Below are 24,321 nucleotides of genomic sequence, written 5' to 3' on the forward strand. Positions count from 1 at the left end.
GAGCAGAGTTTTAGCAGTAAATACACAGGGTTTAATTCAAAAGGTTGTCCTGCTTCATGAGGCAGCAGCGAAATGACAGATTGACTCGTGTTTGTATGAGACCTCCTCCTAGTGGTCAAACAGATGCATTACATCTGTCAGATTTAATGATAGAAGTTTGAGGTGTTTTAAGGCTGTAACAGGCACATTGGAGCAAATATGATAAAAGTTATTTTTATAAAACGGTCACTATATCCTGACAGTAGTGCATGAGACAGGTAATCTGAAAAAAATAACGTTCCTCTGTGTCCTCCGGTGCTCCTAATGGCATCTGCAAAATTTCACAGACCGGAGGAAAACAACCAATCAGAGCCGAGCTGGAGTCCTGCCATCTCTGAGCAGCTGTCAATCACTCACAACCTCCAACTAAACAATCAAACTAAGCAGCGCTGATCAAATATGAATCAATATTCTGTTACTGTGATGCCTATTTCTCACCTCAAATGTTTTCAGAAAAAATCTTGTAGTGTACTGTTTAGCTCTAAAATGATAAAAAAAAGTTTGTGACCCGGCAGCCATGTGGAGATAAGTTGAGGAAACACCAAGCACGCCCACCAGCCGGAGCAATCTCTGTCATTTTACAGCAAAACAGTACACAACAAGATGTTTCTGAAAACATATTGTAGAGACAGATCAGCTCTGATTGGTTGTTTTCCTCTGTCTGTGAAATCTTGCAGATGCCATTAGGAGCACCGGCGGATACAGACAAACATGATTTTCTTTCCAGATTACCTGTCTCATACACTACTGTCAGGATATAGTGACCGTTTCAACTTATTTTCATCATATTTGCTCAAAGTTACCAACTTGAGCTTTAAGGTTTATTGGGCCCGAAATGTAAAGCCCAGTCCGCTATAAGGCTTTTTTATTGTCCTCAAAAGATCAAAAACAAATCTGATGAGAGTGAATGTCACTGCAGCAGTGCTTTTAGTAATCAGAGGATTTAGATCGTCTCCAATATGACGTTTTTCATCACTGATGACTAAAGCCTCTAAAATCATCAAAACCTTTCCTTTTTCCTCATTTAATTCCAGCTATTAGGAATATAGCAAATACATCCAAATTCATCTGGATTAGTAAAATACATCACATGAGGACTGCAACTAACAGTTATTTTCTTTATTGATTAATCTGCTGATTATTTCTTGATCGTATAAAATGTCAGAAAATGCTGATCAATAGGGCCGTCCCGAATACCATTTTTTGGGCTTCGAAGCTTCGGTGAGAAATATTCGAAGGTATACAAAACTTTGCATCTGCCTCGTTTCAGTGCCGCTGCCGCACTACTGATCACACACGCACCTACACACAACAATCCGTCAGAGAATAACTAATAATAATGAATGTTGAATATGAATAATGTTGTGGGATTAGTCCTTATTTCATGGGCTATTTTGGGATTTATACATTAATATTATATACTTATATAAAAAAACAACCAAATAACGAAGCATTCGAATACTGATTTGGAAGTCGATTACTAAAACTCAAAGATATTCAGTTTACTGTCATTCAAGACAGCAAATTAGCATATTATGGATGCTAGAACCAGCAAATGTTTGGCATTTTTGCTTAAAAAAGTGACTCAAACCATCAAAATAGCTGCGGATTAATTTTCTGTCGTCTCAATTATTTCAGCGCTACATGACACAAACGACAACATTCGCTTTTACTGTGATTTATTGTTACGTTTTGAGTTCCAGCGACGATGACCACAACACAACACAGACAGATCCCAATAATTCAGTGGAGAAAACGTTGATGCTTTGGTTTTATGTTGTTCACTCTACCATAATGAAAAAAAGTACAGTACTGAACTTGCGAGCTGTACACACGTGCATTGACATTATACTCTAAAAAATACTCTATACAGCAGTATATCCAACACCGTGCAGCCATGAGGCATTCACAAGCAGAGAGGAGCCGCCGTCCCTCTGGTCCTTTGTCTTAAAAACAAAAACATAAAAAGTGCCAAAAGTACATCGAACAGATCAGAAATCCTAAAACCACCACACTACAACTGAAGGAGAAGCAAATAAAAATACAGTACTCATTGATGAATTACGACCTCATGATTCTTTAAGTCTACAATCAACAGTTATAAGTGCTTATATTGGAAGTGTAACAGCAGCAAGGTTGTTTTTATACTGTACTTTATATACAGTGACCTGGACTCAACTCCATTAAACCTCAGTCAGCTGTGGCGAAAGAGCTTCTGAGAAGTCTGGAAACACCCTGCACCCACAACGGGCTGGATTCACAACTCATACAGTGAGCACCGGTCACAAAAATGTGATGTGCACACACTTCGGTAATCACAGTGGCTCCGCAGTGGCTGACTGTCGTTACAACACACATCGCCACAGCGAAGCAGAGGTGAAACATCAGGTTTGTAATATGTCCAGGTAAGGTAAGGTAGTAGCTCTGTCTGAAAACATTTTCTGTTTACATTCAATGTTGTTTACTTCACTATACTGGTTCCTGCCAGTTCTAACCCCTCAGGTTAGCTAAGGACTCATGTTGATCACGATTTAGTCCAAAACAATTAGAAAATCTGGATAAATATAGACGTCATAGGAAATAAAATGTCTTGTTATGTCAGAGTTTATCTAACTGAACCTTTATTCCTCTTAAAGACTGATTGGGTTAGTTGTAATGACAACACTTTTAGTCCCCCTATTTAGCATTTATAAGCAGTATATAAACACTTAATAAGTGGTTTATAACACACTACAATAAGGCAGATATAAGCATTTATTAATGTATTTGTCAACAGCTATAACTCCTCCTGTGGTCACCCATAAGTGGAGGCTGGTTTATAAACAGATTATGAACTACAACATAGTAAAACAACAATATAAAATATGTCTTCATAGGAGAATTACAATTACTGTACATTAATAAACACAAAGCTGCGTAGAACTACATTATAGTAGGTTATCAACCTTGTTTTAAATGTTTATATACTGCTTATAAATGGTAAATAGGGGGATTTAAAAGAAAATGTTACTGTTGTAATTGTTGCCATTCAGAAATGTGAAATTATAAATGGCTTCAGGGTATTTGCAGTATATTTTCTAAGTCAAGCTGACTCTCTGTAGTGTTTTAACACCTGTACACTGACAACATTCATTAGAACTGATCAACAACTCTCCTGAAAATGCACACAAAGATAAAAAGCTGTTGAGATACATTTTCAGACTGAGCCTCAGCAGAGAAACAGAAATAAGTTTAATGCAGCGATGTGCATAGTCCAATTAATGTGTGTGTTTTATGATATGACGGTATTGCAAACGTCTCCTGCTATTTGAGTCCTTTGACATTTGATTGAGGGTGGATAGAGTTGACAGAGGCATGTTTTATTTACTGTAAATGCAGCGCTCGCGTTGGTGGAATATCCCTTTATGCCCCGTTCTCTCCGACATTACAGAACAGTTCAGGACTCCTCGTCAGTGGCACTGGGCGAACGCTCCTGGAGGAGAGATAGAAGAGAAAACTAGAAAACGTCTATAATATTTTTTTAACCTGAAGCCCCATCTAAAAGAAAAATAAACCTGATAAGACTTTGATCATTTGATGACCATCTGATATTTTGCAGGTTTGAGCTGCTGCTGCTGTATGATGTCAGCTGTCTGCTGAGATCAAGCAGGTAGAAACATCATGACTGAGCCGAGAACGGAAAAGAAGTCTTCACCTGCGCAGATCCATCATTCATTCCCTACTCTAATACTCATTTTTAAAAATATTCTCACTCTCTGAAGGAATAATATATCACTGTAAACAAAACAACAGTGCACATGACTATGTAGGTAGTTCACCTTTGTTTGGACTAGTGCTGGGCAAGAAATACAATTTTATTTTCAAATATGATTTTGGCTTCCAGTGATTATGAAAACAAGATAATTGAGAATCGACTTCACAGCAGTGCGCTGTCGCCCTACTCGGCAGGTCAGGTACAGCCATTAGGTGTGGGAGGATCCCCACGTGGGACCTCTCCCTGGTGCTGGCTGGCCCTCGCCGGCACATTACCTCCGGCTCTAGGACAGCTTCAAAATAGCACTCCTTGCCCGGACCTCGCCGTCAGGGGTCTGAGGCGATGTCGGCAACCCTACCGACCAATCTTGAAACACGGACCCCATCTCATTTACTATGCTTTGCGGGTGTGACTTTTTTGCTGTCATCACATTTACATATATATACAACCAATTTATTATTAAATTGTTGTAAAGAGCCCAAAATTGTTCACAAGAGCACAAGATCTAGTGTAGGCTCTTCATAGATCTTGATTATAGATCATAGAGTTTGCTCTCAAGGTGCACCAGATTGATGCATCTAACTTTAAAACGTACAAACTTTTCTTTCTAAATGTATGATGTTTCCAGAGTCAACGAGTAATTGTGTTAAATCATCGTGATCTCAATATTGACCAAAATAATCGTGATTATGATTTTTGCCATAATCAAGCAGCAATTTAGACTCAAAATAGCAGCTTTTTATAGCTGTGTTGAGGTTGAACTTGTCAAAAAGCAGTTTGAATGTTAGACATATACTGGACAAAACTATGGCAGTAGTACCCAGGTTGTAAAAAAAGAAAGTATCCTTTAAAACTCAAACTGGTTCCCGTAAAGACACACACACTCAGTGAGTTACCTCTTCCTGCTCATCCTCAGAGTCGTCGTCACTAACAACAGGTTTGGCTCTGGTGCGTCCGGTTCGTCTGCTGCGTCCCTTCCCCCGATCTCCACCTTTATCCTTCCTTCCCAGACGGATCTTCACTTTCACTGAGCGAGCTGGAGACAAACACACACATAACATGTTTATGGTATAAATAAAACTAAGATTAATCTAAAGCGTGAAAAGGCATTTTAATGTCATCAAAACAATGTAACTGAAGGGAAACTAAAGTGTCTGTCTCATATGAAAAATGGTCAGCGAGAAAAAGAACATCACAAACAATGACAGTAAAACACAAATTTACTAAAAGATAACTTACATTATACAAACAACAAACAAACTAAAACAGTCCTCTGCTGCCCTCTTCACACGGACATGCTTACATTCAGACTCCGATCCTTCCTCCAGCTCTTCTTCCTCTTCCTCACTGTCCTCCCCCTCACTTTCCTCCTCCTTCTCGATCTTCTGCCTCAAACTGGTAAACACTGACTGGAGGACGATGGAGTCCTCATAGATCTGCTCACATGGTGAAAAACGTGGTAGAAAACAACTGTTTATTATCAGCATCATGCACATACAGGTAACACGACCCTTTTAGTCCACAATTCACAATCACAAAAAAGTCGTCTGCCATGCATGATAAAGGCGTCTGCTGGGCCGGGCCAATCAGCAACAAGATGCATAATTTCTCCAGTGACGTAGCAGTTATAGCTTTATTACTGACCTTTATTTAAAGGTACAGTGTGTATGATTTGACGACATCTAGAGGTGTGGCTGCAGATTGCAACCAACTGAGTGCCCCTCTGCTCACTCCTCCCTTTCTAAGACTGCGGTAACGTAAGCTGAAGAGTGCAAAACTGTGGTAACGCTGTTCGCCTCGCTCAGAGGCCAACCTTACCATAATAACATAGCAACGGAAGTCAGACGGCAGCTGGCGATATCACGGTTCGTCACTCTGCAGCTCACGTTACCGCAGTTTCACAAGCGTGTCGGAGAACTACGGAGGCCTTCAGGTAACGTAAAAATGTGAAAGGCTAGTGCCAGTGCCACTGTAGAAACATGGCAGACTCCGTGAAGAGGACCCGCTCGCTATGTAGATATGAAGGGTTCATTCTAAAGTTACGAAAACACAGCGATTCTTAGTTTCAGGTGATTATACACTAATGAAAACATAGTTATAAATATTATATTCCATTTCTGACAATAGATCCCCTGAAATGTTCACATTATTCCTTTAAAGCTTTGTGATCAAGGCAATCAGAGGATAAATAACAAAAGAATACAGCACATTTTCATAATCAAACTTTTGGAATTTAATTATGGTGCACCAGCCGTCCAAGTTTCCTAAATACAGTATAGGACAAGTAGTGGCTGAGATACGAAAGGAAGACAAAATTAGGCATACACCAAGTGAGAGGTGTACACACTTCTCTAACTGAACAGTACACAGTAGAGACGAGGACAGTATGTGTTTTTGCTGCGTCCATGAGTGAAGACTGCACACAGTAGGTCTCACCAGTGATCCCTCCAGGTTGAAGGTCTGAGCGTTTTGGAACAGCAGCATGACGTCTCTCTCCAGGTCACCCAGACTGCGGTAGCGATGACCTCGAATCCTCTCCTACACCGAAGATACAGTGCATCACTTTGTATATAAGAGAAAGTAAAGTGTGATGCGTAACTGTTAATCTATACATTTTCTTGTTGTATGGGATCCTTTGCTGCTGCAATGACCAACTTACCCCGAGAGAATATTTTTTTCTGATCTAACCTTGATCTTCCTGAAGTCCACGGGCTTGCGGATCAGTTCGTAGTACTCTGGTAGCTCTTTTCGAGATGGCAGCTGGATGAACACCTCGCTCAGCAGACGCCCACTGGCACTGCAGGAAATTACATCATCAGGATGAGACAAAACACTCATCAACACCTGAAAGCTCCTCACGAGTGATTGAATTAATCACATCAAATTTATCTTTGTTCATATAAAGTAGTGTCTGTGTGTTTGATGCCATTTGTGTGACATCTAATGTTATAATTTATACCTGTGATGATATAATCTTAAATGTCCAATTTGGTGAGGATTGTGTCAAACTCTGAGGTTTTGGAGAGAGCAGAACAAGTGTTTGGTTTATGGAAAATGTTCTCAGGAAATGTGCGCAAGCAGTTGTGAAAACTGTTTGGTGACTTTTCTCAGTTTCTATAATTGTTCAAGGAAGTGCAACAACACTTCTCTTTTGACCTTAAGTTGGCTTGAAACAAAAAAAATTAGTTAAAAGGTCAGTAAAAATCTGTCTTTAATATCAGTTAAAAAGCACCAGAAAATGTGAGCTACCTGTCTTTATACTTGATGACGGCGTCCACGATCTTCTTCATCTTCTTTGTGAGGGGAGGGGGGTTGGGGGAGAGTTTCTCAGCGGGTGGTCGTCCCCTCTTCCTCTGCCTCTTCCCGTCTTCATCTTTGTCCCCTCGTCCTCGTCCCCCTAAGGAAGAGGAGGGACCAGGGAGATCCAGGTCGCGGTCCCGCTTCCTCTTGCGGGTCGTCTTTTTGTGGCGTACCTCCTCCTCCATCTCCTCCAGTGTTCCCTCCTCTATCGCCTGAACGGGAAACATAGACTGTGAGACCAAAATAGAAAACAAAAAAAACAGGAATCAAAACTTTACTCCAGAGAGCAAAGAAGTTGTATTTTGTGTTTAAATTTGAATTTGACAGCCCTGCCCTTTCCCCATGAGGCTAATAACCTTGAGCCACTGCTTCTCCGTCAGTGAGTCGCTGTAGTCCACCTCCTTCCGCTGCCGAGAACCTCGTCCAAACAGTTTCTCCTCCTCCTCCTCGCAGGTCAGTCGTTCAACCTCAGCGTCGTCCTTCATGATCCAAGTGGGCAGCTCGTCCTCCTCCATCAGACGAGGTTTTCGCCGCGGGTTACGGGCGTCCTCACGACGCCGGTCTAGGTCCATACGCTGAAGGAAGGAGAGGAAGAAAAAAGGGCAATAAAACAAATATGTAGGGAGAGGATTTTAAGGCTGTAGGTGAAGACTCGTATGAGCTGTAATTTATCTCCAAACACTGACCATAAACTGGTCGAACTCCTCCTCACTCCTGGCAATCATCTGGTTGACCGTCTCGTCATCTGGCACCTCATCCTCCTCCTGAACACAGCAGGCACACATTGGCGAGCAGAGCATAAGCAAGCTCTAAATGCTTTTAAATGATGTGTTTCCGGTGCACGCACGCACACACATTAATGCGAACACACACTTCCTGCCCCCAGACCTCGTCTTGCTCCTCGTGTTCGAGGATGGCCTGAAGGAAGGCCCTGCGCTCGTTGCTGGAAGACTTCTGGTCAAACATGCCAGCCTGAATAACCTTTTGGTCCACGTTCAGTTTGTACTTGGCAGCAGCCAGGATTTTCTCTTCAACACTGTTGACCGTGCAAAGACGCAGCACGCGCACCTCGTTCTGCTGACCGATACGGTGGGCTCGGTCCTGAGCCTGCAGGTCCTGGAGGAGGAAAAAGAGAGTCAGTGTAGTTCAAATGTTACTCTGTGTCTGCAGAACAACAGTTGATTTTCTATTGGTTATAGACGAGTGGGCAGAAGTCAACAAGCCGCCATTACTGAGGTGGAACCTCACTTGTAAACCCACATATAACGCTGTAGTGTTACGAAAGGATTTCACTTCTTTTGACAAGAAATCTGCCCAACTTGTTGAAAATACTAGGGCTTGACCAAAGAAATGTTAGTCAACTAACTTATACGATTTTATCGACTAATCAATGAGTCATTTAATTGACAGATCTGTGAAACTGAGTTTCTCCACAAAGAATCACGAAAAAAGAACCACTTTAAATCTTGTGTTTACCAGAGATGTGCTCACAAGTTTCTTAGAAACTACAAATACCACCTCCCGGTTGTATGCCTCCGCCAACCAGTCAAGTTGCAGTTTACAGACGGACGAATGTACAGACGGACGAATGTACGTCCGGCAACGGCTGTCGCCGGCATGGAGGCATAATAAATCATTCAGCATGTAAAAAGCATAAAAATGACAAATCAATTAAAGAAATCTTAGTCAACTAATACAAAGACGACAACGACGGGGCAGCCCTAGAAAATACAGTCATCAAATGCCATTTAAATAAAAGGTTTAATCTAAAAAACTTTAAACTTTTCAACAAATCTATTTCAGTTTTCAGTAGTATAGACTGCTAAACTCTTTTCTGGGTTGTGCTGTTATCAGCTCCAACAACAAAACACAGGCCACAAGCCTCTGCTCCATGAAATCAATTTTACTTTTTCAAATCTATGATAAATCCTGATGTTTTAATCGCATTATGAGCAACAAAGGGCCGACCGAAACCTTTAAAGACTGACAATCTGCCTTCAAACAGCCGATGGTGAACCACCGTCCAGCATATCTACTGATAGCTGGGTACTCTCTTACATTTCCCGGCTTCTACAGTATTGGTTTGGAATTTTTTTTAATTATGTTTTTCTTTTAAATACATTGCAAGAAAGCATGGAGCTTGTTGAATAAATCATAATCTAGAAACTCAAACAAACTGACTACTAGCAACCATTTATTGTCTTGTCCTAAATTCTGGATTCTGAATCTGAGGTATCTGTGCTGCTGTGTTCATGTCTGTCATTATGTGCATGGTAAGTGTCCTGCAGACACATCTTAAAGCAACTCAAAGTTGATATCAGCTTGATTTTTTTAATTAATTGGTGTCTTTTGTCAATTAAAATAAACGTGCATCACACCTGATGTGGGTTCCAGTCCGAGTCAAAAATAACCACAGTGTCGGCAGACTGCAAGTTGAGGCCGAGGCCTCCAGCTCTGGTGCTCAGGAGGAAGATAAAGAAATCTGACCCCGGTTCATTGAATGTCTTCAGTAACATGCCTCGATCCTCAGCTTTCGTAGTGCCTGAGATGTAAAGGAGGTGGGATAAGAGAAAGCACATTGCGGAAAATAAAGGAAAAAACACAGCAAGCAAAACAGGAAGGTTTTGGACAAATTCACAAACACTTCTACATTTAAACTGTCTCACCATCCAGACGCAGATACTTGAAGCTGCGATAGGCAAAGTAGTCCTCCATGATGGTCATGAGTGTGGTCATCTGACAGAAGAGCAGCACCTTGTGGTTGGTGGCTCTCAGCTTCGGCAGGATTCGATCCAACACCTCAAACTTTCCTGATGCCCGATACAGGTCAGCACTTACGTAAAGAAAATGGACTGGGTTACAACGGGTTACAGTTTGAATGTGTGTGATCTTGACCTAAAGTTGAATTAGCACTTACCCCTGGACTATCCCACCAGTGAATCCTAAATGTTCAGAGAAAGATTCCTGCAAAAGCAATCAAAAATGTACCCTGTAATTCAGTCACATGCCAAGACAAAACATGTGCCTTTATTTTGAAGCTCGTGTTGTAAAACTTCCTGCAGTATCGCCAAAAAGTCAAAAAGATCATTCACGCACACACTCACATACATCCTGACAAATCTACACAGTGAAACAAATAACTGGAGACAAAATGTTTTTGCATAACTCTCCTCAATAGTACCTCTATTTGCTGGAACATGTAAGGGTGGTTACAGATCTTCCTCAGCTGCATGATGGTGTTCATCAGCGTCTTTGTACCTCCTTTACCCTGGTAAACACAGCGAGACAAAACGTACAGCTTGTAATCACAATTTTATTCTTTCATTCAACATTCATTCAAAAAGGGTCGACCAAGGACAGTCAACCATTCTCTCTCTAGGCTTCAGTTAAACCAATAAGTATATAAATGTGAGACCCAAGGACCTACAGTAACCCTAAAGGCCTCAACACACTGGGGGGCATTTTTTTTTTTTGTGCGATTAATTCGCACGTCAATACATTTTTTTAACTGAAGTTTTTGTCATGAATACTTTTCATACAGAACAAGGTCAATTTTCTGAGCTTTCGCACCACAATCACAGGCATCAACCAATCACGTTGTGCAGAACAGGTTGAGTTGCGCTTGTATTTATAAAACTACAAGGAGGCTCTGTAGTTCGAGATTGTGTCTAGAAGTTTGAAAAACTCTGGTTAAGGTTAGGCATTGACCTCAAATGGTTAAGGTTAGGATAGGTCCTTGTGCCTTGCACGAGTTTTTGCAAGTTTTCGCAACCTGTGGGTTACCTCCTAGACACGACCGTAGTCTGAACCAAGATGGCAAACTTTATTACTCCTTTCAACCTTGACAAAGACAGCGAAGACCAGATCCACTCTTTCTGTTCTTACCTTTCACAATAAAAGCCCTGGACATACTGTATAATATTCACAGCCGAGTATTTTGCATTTTCATGTAATTTATTCATCACACCCCCCCGGTGTGTAAAGCCCTTAAGAATGAAAATATAACTTCAGCATACTCTAAACTTTTCTTTAAAGTTCTTTATGAATGTCAAATAAGCAATTCAAGTCTTTTCTGAGAGTGAAAGATTGAAAGCCAAACAACCAATCACAGTATATGTTCTAGATCTGTCACCTGTTGTCATATAAATCATCTAGTGCCACATATTATCTAGGCTATTATTTATAAAAACTATCATGTTGCCCAACTATCATTACCAGAATTGAAAAAATGTTTTACTCTGGAAAGAAAAGAGACCAAATGAGGCATATACTTTCTAAAACATAAAACAGACATAGACAATTATAGTTTGGTGTTGTTTGGTTATAATGATGTCCAAACCAAATACCCACAGAGTTAAAGTGTTTAAATGTCCTCACCTTCTTGTCCTTCTCTGATCCATCAGTGAGCAGGACCCCCTTGGCCTGCATGTGTCTGTACAGCACCCTCTGAAGAGACGACATGTCACACTTGATCACGTACTCCACCTGAAAGAGACGAGAGAGACAGATGGAATTAATGAAAGAAGTGGACAGAAAGACAGGTATATCTACCTTTACATTTACCAGCATTGCAAATAATATAGTATAAAAAAATACTAGAGAACACTAGAGGATTTGTTTCCCATCTATTAGGAGATGATCTGGACTAATATGTGCTTGTCTGTGTGCTGAAATAGGTGAAACATGCCTTCTCTGGAAGCTGTGCCTCCACTTCCTTCTTTAACCTGCGTAACAGGAAGGGGCGAAGTACTTTGTGGAGACGACGGATAATCAAGATGGTCTCCTCTTCATTCAGGTCCACCTGGAGAGTAAAAGAAGCAGACATTTGGCAAGAAAGAGTGTACCTCCTGCCTGATTCAACACTTTTTTTAAAAGGAACGTGACGTGACTATAACTGAGCCCTTATCTCCACCTTCTCTCCGGTCATGGCGAAAGGGGCGTTGAACCACTGCTCGAAGGTGATGCAGCTCTTGAAGATGGTGGGCAGGAGGAAGTTTAGCAGCGCCCAGAGCTCGGGTAGTTTGTTCTGCAGCGGCGTCCCTGTCAGCAGGACTCGCCGCGGGGCCAGGTAGTGGGTGTTCAGGACCTGGGTCAGCTTACAGTGGTGGTTCTTCATACGGTGGCCCTCGTCCACGATCATGTACTTCCAACGAATCTGGTGGCGTTGAGGTAAGGGAGAGGGAGGAGAGGAATGCATTTGGATAAAGCTGCTACTATACTGCATCACTGCATCCAAACCAAAAAGTGCTCATGAGGAAGATCTCTTTGTCCAGTCTGTCCTCATGACCCATGATGGCTCAGTCCCAAGCAGAAGCCTTGAGCCACCACATGGGGAAACTCTTTCCTGAACTATGACACCCACCTTTGAGCAGTCAGGAAGCCTATATGACTACATGAGTGCATAGCAGCATGACGGCCACAGAGGACAGTGGGAGACGCGGTATACAGGCGGTGTCAGTGTGGCAGCACCTATAGGAGAAAGCACTGACACGCAGCAGAGGGGGCGGTCAGATTGGCCAAGATACAATACTTTTAGACTTTGGGGATTTAGGGAGTGGGAGACGACAAACAAAAACACATCGAAAATGACTGCCTGGGTGTTTGTGCGTGTCCTTCTGCTTGTGTTTGTTTGTACATCCCATCTCACCTTAGCCAGTACTTGTTTATCCTTGATGATGTACTCGTACGTGGTGAGTAATACGTTAAACTTGCCACTGCGCAGTTGGGGGATGAAGGCTCTTCTGGCAGCAGGAGACCCCTGAAAGACGAAAAATGTATAATTACAAATATAAAAAAAAAAAAATCATCATCTCCTTCAATAGATCGACTTCAGCAGGTCACATATTTTACAATAAAAGCAAAAGCTACAATAGAATTAAAGGAGCAATGTATAGGATCTGGTGGTATCTAGCGGTGGCTGAAAACGTGAATGGCCCCATCTAGAGCCATTTTTGATGTGTTTGAACATGGGAAATGAGTGGTGAAGCAGGAGTTAACAGTGTTTGGTTTGTCCATTCTGGGCTACTGCTGAAACATGGCCAACTCCGCGAAGAGTACCCGTTCCCTATGTAGATATAAAAAGCTCATTCTAAGCTAACAAAAACACAACGATTCATATTTTCAGGTGATTATATACTAAAGAAAACATACTTAATATCGTATTCCATTTCTGCCAATAGATCCCTCTAAATGTAACACACAGAAACACATTCTGGCCGCAAACACCCACCTTGTAGGACACTTTCACGACTGACGGCCCCCACTTGTCAAACTCATACACCCAGTTAGAAAGAGTTCTGCCAATGAGAAACAGCTCTGTTATCATTCAATAATTTATCCTGAATAATACAAAATTCGTTATTTGTAGCATTTGTGTAAATAACTTCCCTGATGAATAAGAACAAAACATACAAGATATGTTTGCAAATATAGAGGTTATGCTGACGAGAGGGGTACAATGATGAGGTAGGGACCGTTGAGCCGTTTGTGCTCCATGAGGTACGTGATGAGGGCGATAGTCTGGATGGTTTTTCCCAGACCCATCTCATCCGCCAGGATGCCATTCAGGTTATTGTTGTAGAGGGAAACCAGCCACTCCAGACCTTTAACCTGACACACAAGGAAAGCGTTTACCTCCTTTGTCAAGTCATAAAATTAAAAAAAATATCTTTCTCTATGGCAAAGAATATCATGTAATTGATGTGATTGTGCTTGTTCACCTGATACTGTTTGAGTTGTCCATTTATTAACAAAGTGGACTGTTTGTCCACCCTCTCTGTGACAGCGTGAGCAACAGAATAGTAAGACTGGAGGCCTCGGGCGAACGCTGCACCGATATACTCGTCATCCACATCCTGTTTAGCATTTCTGCAGAGGAAACAGTTTTATTCAAACATGGCATTTGGTGGACACCTTTTGTAAATACTTTTTGAGCACATTTTGTTTTGGTGGCCCTGAGAACATAAATAGTACAAAAAAATGCATTCAAGTGTAGCGCTGCATATGTACTGACTCGATGATGTGTCGGACGTCCACCTCTGACACGTCTTCGCAGTCAGGGTCTGGGATCTTCTTCTTTTCCTCCACCTGAGTAGCCGATGGTTGAGGCTCCTCCTCTTCCTCCTGCCAGACAGCTCGTCAGTGATCGGAGCAGTGAATATGAAACTAGCTTCAAACATGTCTTTTAAAACAAACCCACCTCCTCCTCTTCCTCCTCCTCGCTGTCTTCACTGTCTGAGCGAGGAGCCACCTCGTAACTGGACAAAATACATGCATACTCAAATTAAATCTACTAACAGCCCCTGTATCTGAACATTTCAAGCATTAAAGTGAATTAAATTTTTTTTAAAAGCTGGCTTAAGGAGACAAGACTAAAAGCTTGTAGCCATACTAGCAACGCTGTGAGGCTATAACGTTCAGAGCAGACCAGGAAACATTGTTGTTATCTGAAAACGGGAAAGACTTTCCGAATAAAACTTTGCAAAATATGTATAGTTTGTCCTGAGGGTGGTGCCACAGGAAATCAAAAAGATTTACCCTCAGTACAACTCAACTTTCATCAGTTAGAGTAGTACTCCAGGGATAGTTCGGATCAGCTACCTGACAGGTAATAGGGCTGCACAATATATCATATTTTTACCGTCATCTCAATGTCAGCTTGTGCAATAAACAATATTGGTGCCTTTTGTGTTCAGTTCAATTTGTTCACTAAAACAAATTTGGAAATAATTTACTTTCATTTTTTTTGATTCAACAAGCAATTTGTTGTATTTTAGCAGCAGAAAAGCAGAACTGTGTACACTGTTTAACGCAAGTAATATTGTTATCGCGATATTCAACAACGTTATCGCATATTGCATATTTTCCTCATATCGTGCAGCCCTAGCATGTAATATTTACAGTTTAAGCCTGTTAGCATCGCAATGTTTGCATGTTAACATGAACACGAACATACAGTTAGGATGTTTTTGGCGATGGCTAAACACACTCTAGGTTTTTTGTCACTTGATGTATTCATGTTTTTTATGTATTTTTATCATGTTTATGTACTTTATTCTGTACGCCTAACCGTCTGTGTGTTCTATGTTTTAGCTGGTTGCAACACGCCTTTCCCCTCGGGGACAATACAGTTAAAGTTGTTCATACAGTTGCTAATGTTTAGCATGGGAACAGGCATACAGTTAGCATCTTTACCTTGTTATGTAGCATCAAACTAAGTTACAACTAAGGGTCAAGCCGTTTGAATGAAAAGCCATCAAGGTCAAGGGGTGATCCCAGATTTATAATTTGTCCTCTCTGGACCATGAATTTCATGGCTGTTCATCCATTGCCTAGATCCAGACTGACTGACAATGATGCACCTACAGCCACAGACACACAGTCAGTCTCACCCCGGGTTCATCTCCAGCCAGGTCTCCAGCTGTCCAGCTTTGGGAGCGTCCACTCCGGACAGGATGTTCCCGCTGTCGACATGGATGACCTTCACAGGCAGGTCACTCATCTGACTCGTCTCATCCAGAGGCTGCAGGGGAGGAAACCAGTTATCTTTTAGACTGTGCTGGTTTCAATGGGCTGGGTTTAAATGGTGGCTGATTGAAATAACGTGTCAGATAGTTAGACTGTGTATAGAAGTTAGGTTTACATTATAATAACACTGCTGCTGTTTGGCCTATTATACATCAAAGTATCAAGCAAATATCCAACTTTAGTACAGTGTATGCTGTATGAATATTATTTCTACACTTTTGTTTATTCTCTTTGGGGTTTTGTTTGCCATTACAATTGTTGTCACCTGTGATATATTATTTACTTCATTGTTTTCTGAATATACACACATGGTTGCTGTCGGCTAAGGGCAATGCCTTTTAAGTTTGGTCCCCAGTTGCAGATAGATCCATCGTTTTGAGATATGTATATAGAATATAGTGATGTTTGTTAGTGCCGCTTTGTGCACGATGAAAATCTAGTTGATCAAAACCAAAGAACAGTTTGCATTTTTTTTTTTCTTTTGCTATGACAACACTAAAAAGCAAAACATTACCCCGTGAAGCTTTGTGTGAAATGTGATCTATGCTCTGTCCAAAAGGAGGTCTCTATGGAGACCACAGAAAGCAACAAAACAAAGACTCCCAGCACTGTGAACCTGGCAAGTGTATAACAAAATCACTGACTTAACTACTTCTTCCTTACTGGAAAAGATATGGGCTGTGTCCAAAATCATTCACTACACCCTTACTCACTTTCCAGGTAGTTCTTTGTAGAGGACTAGTGAGCTCATCGGCAAAATGAAAAAACACTTTCGGACACTACTCGTGTCATTTTCTCTGCGCCGTTAATTACGTCATTGCTGCCGCGCAATTAAAAGATCAACATCTGCTGGTGGACCAACCATAATAAATACTGATATATATTTTTGTGATAAATACATATTGTAAGCTATTTTGTTGAGTTGTCTCTTAGTGAAATGCTCTTTGTGAATTTAAGTTCCCCCTGGTAGGCAGTGATGCAGCATATAGGGCTTTTATTGTGAAGGGTAAGAATGGCTGTTGTGAATGTGGCAATGAGCGTATTTTCCCAAATTAATAAATATAAAGTACTTTGTGTCCGTTTGTGTTGTGATGCTGCTCTGCTCACATTAAATATATTATTTTCGCGCCACAACTCAAATGGATTTGTCTCAATCGCGCTGCTCTCTCTCCTCTCGTTCGTCTGCCATTTTTCTTTCAGCACAATGCATGATGGTATATAGCGCTCGGTTAGTGACCATTGTTGTCCACTATTTTTTCACGATGCATTGCAGTGAATGTGGTGAATGATTTTTAGACACAACCATACAGTCATACAGTAATCTATACAAGATTAACAGTTTGTAATGACATCATTACAGCTGCTGCATCTGCTCACCTCCCCATCAGGACCCATGGCAGGAGTCTGACCCTCAGCGTTCTCCAACTGCAACACAAGAAGACTAATCACAACAGAGATCACATACAACGCTCAAAGTCCTTAATTATCACAAAGAGAGATCATGTTTTCCATACCTTCTTCTTTTTCTTCTTCTTCTTCTTTTTCTCTTTGAGGGCCTGCGCCGCTTTGTGAGCTCTGACCAGATCGGTGAGGTTGGCGACATACTCGTCAGTTTGCTGCAGCAGGTAGGCCAGACGCTTATCCTTCTTCTGGTCAATCAGTTTACGGTAGCCCTCCTCATCTTCAGCCTGGGAGGACAGACACATATATAGTGTGTGTAGGAGGGTGTGTATACTACCCAGTGTGTAATGTGCATGCTTGTGTAACTGTGTGCGTGCGGTTTCTTCTCACCATGAGCCTCCTCATCCTCTCTTTCTCAATGCGCTCATTCTCTTTCTTCTGCTCCCGCTCAGTGTTGGCATGATAGGTGGCCACTGCTTTGGTCAGTTTCTGCATTTTGCCCGTGATGGAGCGGTGGTACTCTTTGAAGTCTTTGGCGTGCTGGAGGATGCTGTTGAGGTACTCCTAAAATCAGAGTACAGAAGAAGAGAGGAGTCAATCAAAAATACCACTTTTAATCTCATCCAAGGTAACATCACGACTGTATTTGTACCTGATGTTTCTGCCTGCGTTTGCGCTCTTGCTCAATCTTCTGCTGTTTCTCCAGTTTCTCTGTGATGCGGGCCTCTCTCAGAGACTGACGCTTGCTTCGCTTGTAGGCCTTGGCGTCGAGGGCAGTCTCTAGAGCGGTGTCGCGACGCATACACACCACCACCTCTTGACGCAACTGTGGATAGACAAATATACAAACATGGGTCCATTATTAACACCACCGCACCTGAAAGCATGATGATGTTGTGAACGTTAATGGTGAAAATGTGACACTTGATGATGTAGTGCATACAGTACCTGTCTCTGGAAGTTAAGCAGCCGGAGGGCTTTGAGCTCTATAGTAGCTTTGGTACGTAAATCACCAGCCAGGGAGCCCGGCAGGTTCTCCAGTTCAGCAATACGATGAGATATACGGGCCTGTAACCTGAGGGAGTACTAAGTTGCATTTTATTATGAATAATTTATGCTTTAGCTCATGGTAATCATGTACCACTTTTTGAAAGTTTTGAACATGAAAAAATAATAAATTTAGCAAGAAACACTCTCCAGCAATGTACTGCTTTATACAGTAACCATTCAACCCGTCAGATTCAGTAATTTTCCACTCCGGAAAAAGTAAATGAGATGAGGGAAGCTGTGAATCCCCTGGCGTACCTGAACTCCCTCTCCTGCAGTATCTCCACTGGGTCGAGGCCGCAGGGTTTCTGAATGGGGGTAATGCGGTTCTGCTTGGCATGGTAAGGCATCATGGGAGTAGGCTGTGCTGGCTGGCCAGGGGACTGAGTCTGTGGAGGCATTACTGGGGAGGCAGCGGGGGGCACTGAGGGCGGGGCGGGAGAGGGCCGACCGGTGGGCTGAGGGGGGATCAGCTTCTGGGGTGCGTTGGAGGGGGCTGCTGCATTCACCATGGGACCTAGAGGGAAGTGAAGTGTGGCAATGAAGGAAAGGTCTACATTCAATGTATAAAAAATGTATTATTTTCATGAAAAAAATAAAGTTTTTAGTGTTTCCCCTATAATGAAACTGAAACCTTAAATGTTCTGCTACATAGGAAGTTATGCATTCTATGTTTAAAGTTAAACTGTGGAGTGTATGACCACTGATAGCACTATGGAGCAACGTTTTTAAGAGTGGGTCCCCATATTGTTTGTATTGTGCACACCCATGCGGGCGACCACGTACAGTACATAAAGCTGGTTTCACGCTATTCCATTGATCAACAATTGGTGGCGGTAAGGCACCAAGAAACATAGCAATGCACCAACAAAGACAGGGAAGAAGAAGACTGCCAGCAAACAAACATGGATGTAAACAATGTAGGATTTAAAATATATATATATGGATTCTTCCTCATAAATACCTGATAGTGGATGAGGTTAAGGAAGTGTCCTTCAAAATTATTCATTAATATTACCCTGTCAATCACTACATACAGAAATTACAACAAGACAAAGACCTTTGAAGATTTGATCATATCTTTAAAGACATTATTATGGGAAAATGTGGTGTTTGGTTTCTTAAAAACCCCCAAAACAATATTTTCTTATAATACATTTGATGTTTTCCTTTAATCTTTTATTCATAAATATAAATTTAACATTTCTTTTGTTGTTTTCTTGAAGGATGTTGAGCAATATGTGAAAACACTTTTTAATTTGACTAAGAAAAAGGCTATTAAATAGGCCTATATGTAGGTTTTAATATTTTTGTTTAGTGGGATATACCCCTGGCTTTTTTGTTATTGTTATACTGAATCTGAATTATGTTATTTTGTTTAATAAAGAAAGAAAGTAGAGATAAGTAGCCAACTAGTGTAAAATAACATGATGCCAGGGGTTGGTTTTCCTCCTGTCCTCCCACATTTTTTGAGTTAGCAGCCGCCACTGACATATACACACCCAGTATACAGTTTACAGTACATACAATGCGTTTTGGTAAGAAACACTGGTTGTAAACCTTTTATCAAGAAAATCTTAAATTATGACTTTAATAAAAAAGACAAAAATTGGCCTCATATATTGGCATATGAACATACTGTTCCTATCATAACTGATTATTTGTCTTACCTGGATAAGGGGTCATAACTGTAATTTATATGGACATACCAGCTCTCACTCAGCGCCTCTTCCTCCAATATCAACTGACAGGTTTCACAAGGTTTTACAGCAGCAGCACCACATACCTTCAGGCCAGGACTTGGGAGGTCCGTTTAGGTTTTGTCCCTGCATCCCAACTGGAGGCCCCGATGGGCCTGGAGGAGGCATGTTGGGACCCATCATTCCTAAAGAAACAAATATGGACAGATTCTCTTAAGACGAATGGCACATTTATAACACAAAATATAAAAAATACATTTTGAGAAGATAAATTTGGTGAACATTTTCAACTAACTACAGTATCAAGATTCAATGTTACACAGGTGCAGGTGTCTTCTATCAATTACCCATCTGACCACGGGATATAGCTTCCAGGTATTTCCCATGCATGCTCACCATGAGCTCGACTGTAGCCTGAGCCCATTGGCCCAGGCCCTTGAACTGGTCCTGCCGGTCCACCTACTGGTCCGACTCCAACTCCAGGAGCCAGACTGGGCATGGGCTGCTGCTGCTGCATCCCAGGCATCGGCCTCTTCCCTTGGACCGCCATCTGGAGGTGGTCTGGCAGGGGCTGTCCCCGGGCCAGCATCTTATAAGCCATGATCTGGGCTCTGAGTTGGTGGAGCTGGTTCTGGTTGAAAGGAGTAGGGCCACCAGGGCCACCGGGACCTCCGGGGCCTGGAGGGCCTCCAGATTCAAGGCCAGAGCCAAGGGTGGAGACACTGGGGCCCAGGCCGGGTCCAGGGCTGGGGCCTGGGCCGGAGCTACCGGGAGGGCCCGGCCGGTTATTGGGACCCAGGGTGTGTTGATCTCCGCTGGGGCCGTCTAAAGGAGCAGAGGCAGAGCCGGGACCGCCGGAGGAGGAGGAGGAAGAGGATGATGGCATCAGAGGTCCAGAGGGGGGACCATTTGAAGGGACAGGGCTGGAGTGGTCAGAGCCACCTAATGGAGAGTGGTAACCTGGAAGACAAATAGACAGTCAGATAGGTGGGTGCATACAGTAGACAATCACTCACCTGGCGTCTCTAAAGGAAAGATATCACATTATAAATCCCAGTAAAACCACAAATTGATGTTTTTACACTTCAGTATTTGTGGTTCATATTAAACAAACAAGATACAACATGTTAATCAGTGATCAATGATGCTGATGATATATATGATAATATGTAGATATAGCTTATAGCTGAAACACGTTCGTTTTTTTTGAAAGAAAGATCCTTCATCTATGAGTGCTGGTGATTTATTTCTTCTGTCCTTAACAATGGCGACCTGATACTGTTCAAGTTCAAGAAAATGTTCCCTTTGGTCCGGACCAAACGAACCGAAGTACAGGTGTGAAAGCACCCTTACTGCTTATAAATGTCATTGTGTTTGTATGTTTATTTCTGTGCATGTGCATTGAGAGCATCAGAGAGTCAAATTCCTCATATGTGTTCTCACTCACTTTGCCATTAAAACCTCAGACAAGCTCAGACAAGAAAGTGGTATCAATCTTCTCATCTAACTCTGATTTCCCAAAATGTTGTAACTATTCCTTTAACAAAAGCCTGCAGCGTAGCCAGATAACTAATGAGTCATTCTCTAACACTATTCAAATCCCGCCAGACTGTTATTTCATAATGTTTTTAACTCTGATTCACAGTGCTGAGCCCGTCTGTGTCTGTCTTGACTGTCTCCCTTCCTTATAGCAGACTGAATGCTGAGGCCAAGCTACAAAGCTGCTACCTGACTGTTGACAGTGCCTTTGTTAGATTGAGCCACTGTACTGATTTCAAGTATTTTTATATTATTAAAAAATGCTTTAAAGAGTTTGAAAACAATTACTCACAGGGTTTTTTAAATGGCTTGCGACAACAAAGACACACACTATGAGCCAACCAGACCACATGACCACACCATCAAAGATAAGTCACGCTTAAAAGAGCACAACTTGTCTTACACAATGCTGGAAAGGATGAAATTGCTTAAGATATGTCTACGTAGCGTGCCGTGCCTACCTTGTGAGTGTTGGTCTAGAGGACTGGGCGGGGGGCCCATACCGCTGTGCACGCCTTGTCTCATAGACAGGCCCTTCATCTGACTGAAGCGGCTCTCCTCACTCATGCTCTTCTCATGCATGCTCTCCATGGGCTGTGGGAGAAATAAAACAAAATTAAACCATCATCCTATGGGGAAATTATTAGGTAGTTTCAGCTGCAAACATAATATACTTCTGCTAGGGGAAAAAACTAGGGCTGTCAATTTATTAAAATATTTAATGGCAATTAATCGCATGATTGTCCATGATTAATCTCACATATTTTATCTGTTCAAAATGTACCTTAAAGGGAGATTTGTCAAGTTCTTAAAACTCTTATCAACATGGGAGTGGGCAAACATGCTTGTTTTATGCAAATGTATGTATATATTTATTATTGGAAATTAATTAACAACACAAAACAATGACAAATATTGTCCAGAAACCCTCACAGGTACTGCATTCAGCATAAAAAATATGCTCAAATCATAACGTGGCAAACTCAAGCTGTCAGTGTGTCAGTGTGCTGACTTAACTATGACTTGCCCAAAACTGCATGTGATTATCATAAAGAAGCAAGTCGGGGAGAGTCGTGGGTACCCATAGAACCCATTTTCATTCACATATCTTGAGGTCAGAGGTCAAGGGACCCCTTTGAAAATGGCCATGCCAGTTTTTCCTCTCCAAAATTTAGGAGCGTAACTTTGGAGCGTTATTTAACCTCCTTTGCGACAAGCTAGTATGACATGGTTGACACCAATGGATTCCTCAAGTTTTCTAGTTTCATATGATGCCAGTATCTTCACTCTAGCTTTAAAACGTTGCGTTATCCTGTTAACTTTCAGAGCCCTAGAAAAAACACATTCAAATAAATAATAAAAATGTAAGGCGTTGTAAGATAATAACAATTGGACACGTTATCAAGTTGATTGTGCAAAATATGGGAAAGGAGTATGAATTTTCATGTATGATTAATATGCAGCTGCAGTTATTTATAGGTATTACTAAAAAACAATAATTGCTTTCTCAAATATGGATTAGTATTATAATGTGCCAGTGTCAGCATGTGCCTATTGTAATATAGTGGAGCCATAATGGCAATTTAAAGGGAAGTTGCAGTCATGTATATAATATGCAAATCTGCCTTGTAAGTCCACAGTTGATCAAGTTTTATGTGTTTCTGTGTAACTAATGTCCATGTAGCTGATCATGTGAATGTGAGGTTTTAACTCCTTAATATGCATAAATAATGTTAAATTTGTGGGATATGGATTTAAAAATAAATTGCTGACACACCACCTGTTTCCTAAAGGACTGGAGTTAACAATGGGGGCGTGTCATGGCGTGGCGTTTGGCGTTTGTAAGTCCTTACTTTGTGCAGAGGGTGCATGCTGTCCTGGCCGTATCCAGAGGGCCCCGGCTGGGAGTGTCCTGAGGAGGGAGGGCCGGGGCTGGGGCCCATCATGCTGTGAGAGGAGCCTGGGGAGGGCCCGGGGCTGGGGCCCAGCATAGCCCCAGGGGAGGGACCCGGACCAGGGGAAGGACCTGGGCGAGGGGTTCCTCCCATGGGGGGATCTGGCGTCGACATCGCCCTGGATCTCCAGGGACCTGAGAGAAATGACACAGAGGGAGTGACAAGAGAAGAGAATAGAATAGAGACTTTATTGTCATTGTCATGGAAAACAACGAAAAACAGTTTAGCAGAACATTAAAACATTCAAATCAAAATATAGACAAATAAATGGATCATAAAGTGCAGGTGCCATGATTATGGTTCAGCAGCTAGTGTCCTCAGCCTTTGGGCGAGGGGGGCGGGAGGGGGGGGACATGGGGACATAAAGACATAAAGAGAGGACATAAACTCATAAGTCTGGCAATGCAATATGCAAAAAGTTAGTTATCTAAATTAGCAGTAATTTAGTGTTTTTTATAAGACAAAACTGTTGGAAATGTCCTGACAGTGAGGCTGCACATCTGCCTTCAACTATGCATTTCTCATAGAAGAAGTGGGTGCACAATCTTTTGCAAGAAATGGGTTAATTTCAGATCCTCACTCTCCTGCTGCGCTGCACCAAATCACCCCTGGCGCGCATCTGCAGCTGCAGGGTCTACCACTGCACTTGAACTGAACACGGGCAAATTACAGTAAATTATGCACAAGAGCCCAATGCAATATACTGAGAAACCCCCCTCATCACACAAGAGCACGAAAGGGTGTCTCGTTAAATATAAGGGGAATGGCGGACTGGTGCTTGTGCAAAACTGACCTACCCGCATCAACAGGACAGGTTGTCTTCGGGTGAATTTCTGCGCTCCCGAGGTGATATTTGCGGGGGGGTAAAAGAAGGCGCAGCAGGTTGACGCAATTAGTCTACTCACCCTCTTCTGTAATCTGCCTTCAAGCGTTGATTTGTTTCAGCGACGCGGCTCGAGCGCCCCCTCCACCGCCTCTATGACCGAATGTCTAGTCACGGCTGCACGGCACCGCGCATGCGTGCGCAGCCACAGCAAGGCTCTATACTCACACTGTGCAT

General features: G+C 42.1%; 1 protein-coding gene across 3 annotated transcripts; it reads right to left on the minus strand.

Annotated features, from left to right (window-relative positions):
* Positions 1-1,701: 1,701 nt before the first annotated feature.
* Positions 1,702-24,253, minus strand: LOC119484744 (transcription activator BRG1). Of its 3 annotated transcripts, XM_037763810.1 has the most exons (34): positions 24,059-24,253; positions 23,160-23,395; positions 21,768-21,900; positions 20,164-20,727; positions 19,854-19,952; positions 18,326-18,584; positions 17,969-18,095; positions 17,673-17,846; positions 17,411-17,584; positions 17,134-17,307; positions 16,997-17,044; positions 15,484-15,614; positions 14,292-14,349; positions 14,106-14,215; positions 13,813-13,960; positions 13,539-13,702; positions 13,323-13,389; positions 12,741-12,851; positions 12,006-12,248; positions 11,781-11,894; positions 11,471-11,578; positions 10,275-10,361; positions 10,011-10,057; positions 9,760-9,926; positions 9,472-9,635; positions 7,949-8,209; positions 7,780-7,857; positions 7,450-7,668; positions 7,043-7,323; positions 6,482-6,590; positions 6,230-6,331; positions 5,097-5,229; positions 4,690-4,829; positions 1,702-3,511 (listed from the first exon to the last, which is right to left on the minus strand). In XM_037763810.1, the coding sequence occupies exons 2-34, from the start codon at positions 23,373-23,375 to the stop codon at positions 3,476-3,478; spliced, it is 5,046 nt and encodes a 1,681-aa protein (XP_037619738.1). In that variant the 5' UTR covers positions 23,376-23,395; positions 24,059-24,253; the 3' UTR covers positions 1,702-3,475. The 3 variants fall into 3 exon arrangements, with proteins under 3 accessions (XP_037619738.1, XP_037619739.1, XP_037619740.1); XM_037763811.1 differs by lacking the exon at positions 24,059-24,253 and having other exon boundaries at positions 7,043-7,305; positions 23,160-23,390; XM_037763812.1 differs by lacking the exons at positions 12,741-12,851; positions 13,323-13,389; positions 13,539-13,702; ... (13 more) ...; positions 23,160-23,395; positions 24,059-24,253 and adding an exon at positions 12,456-12,576.
* Between the last annotated feature and the right edge of the window lie 68 nt (positions 24,254-24,321).

The sequence above is a fragment of the Sebastes umbrosus genome, chromosome 3 (genome assembly GCF_015220745.1).
Source record: "Sebastes umbrosus isolate fSebUmb1 chromosome 3, fSebUmb1.pri, whole genome shotgun sequence".
Taxonomy (NCBI): Eukaryota; Metazoa; Chordata; class Actinopteri; order Perciformes; family Sebastidae; genus Sebastes; species Sebastes umbrosus.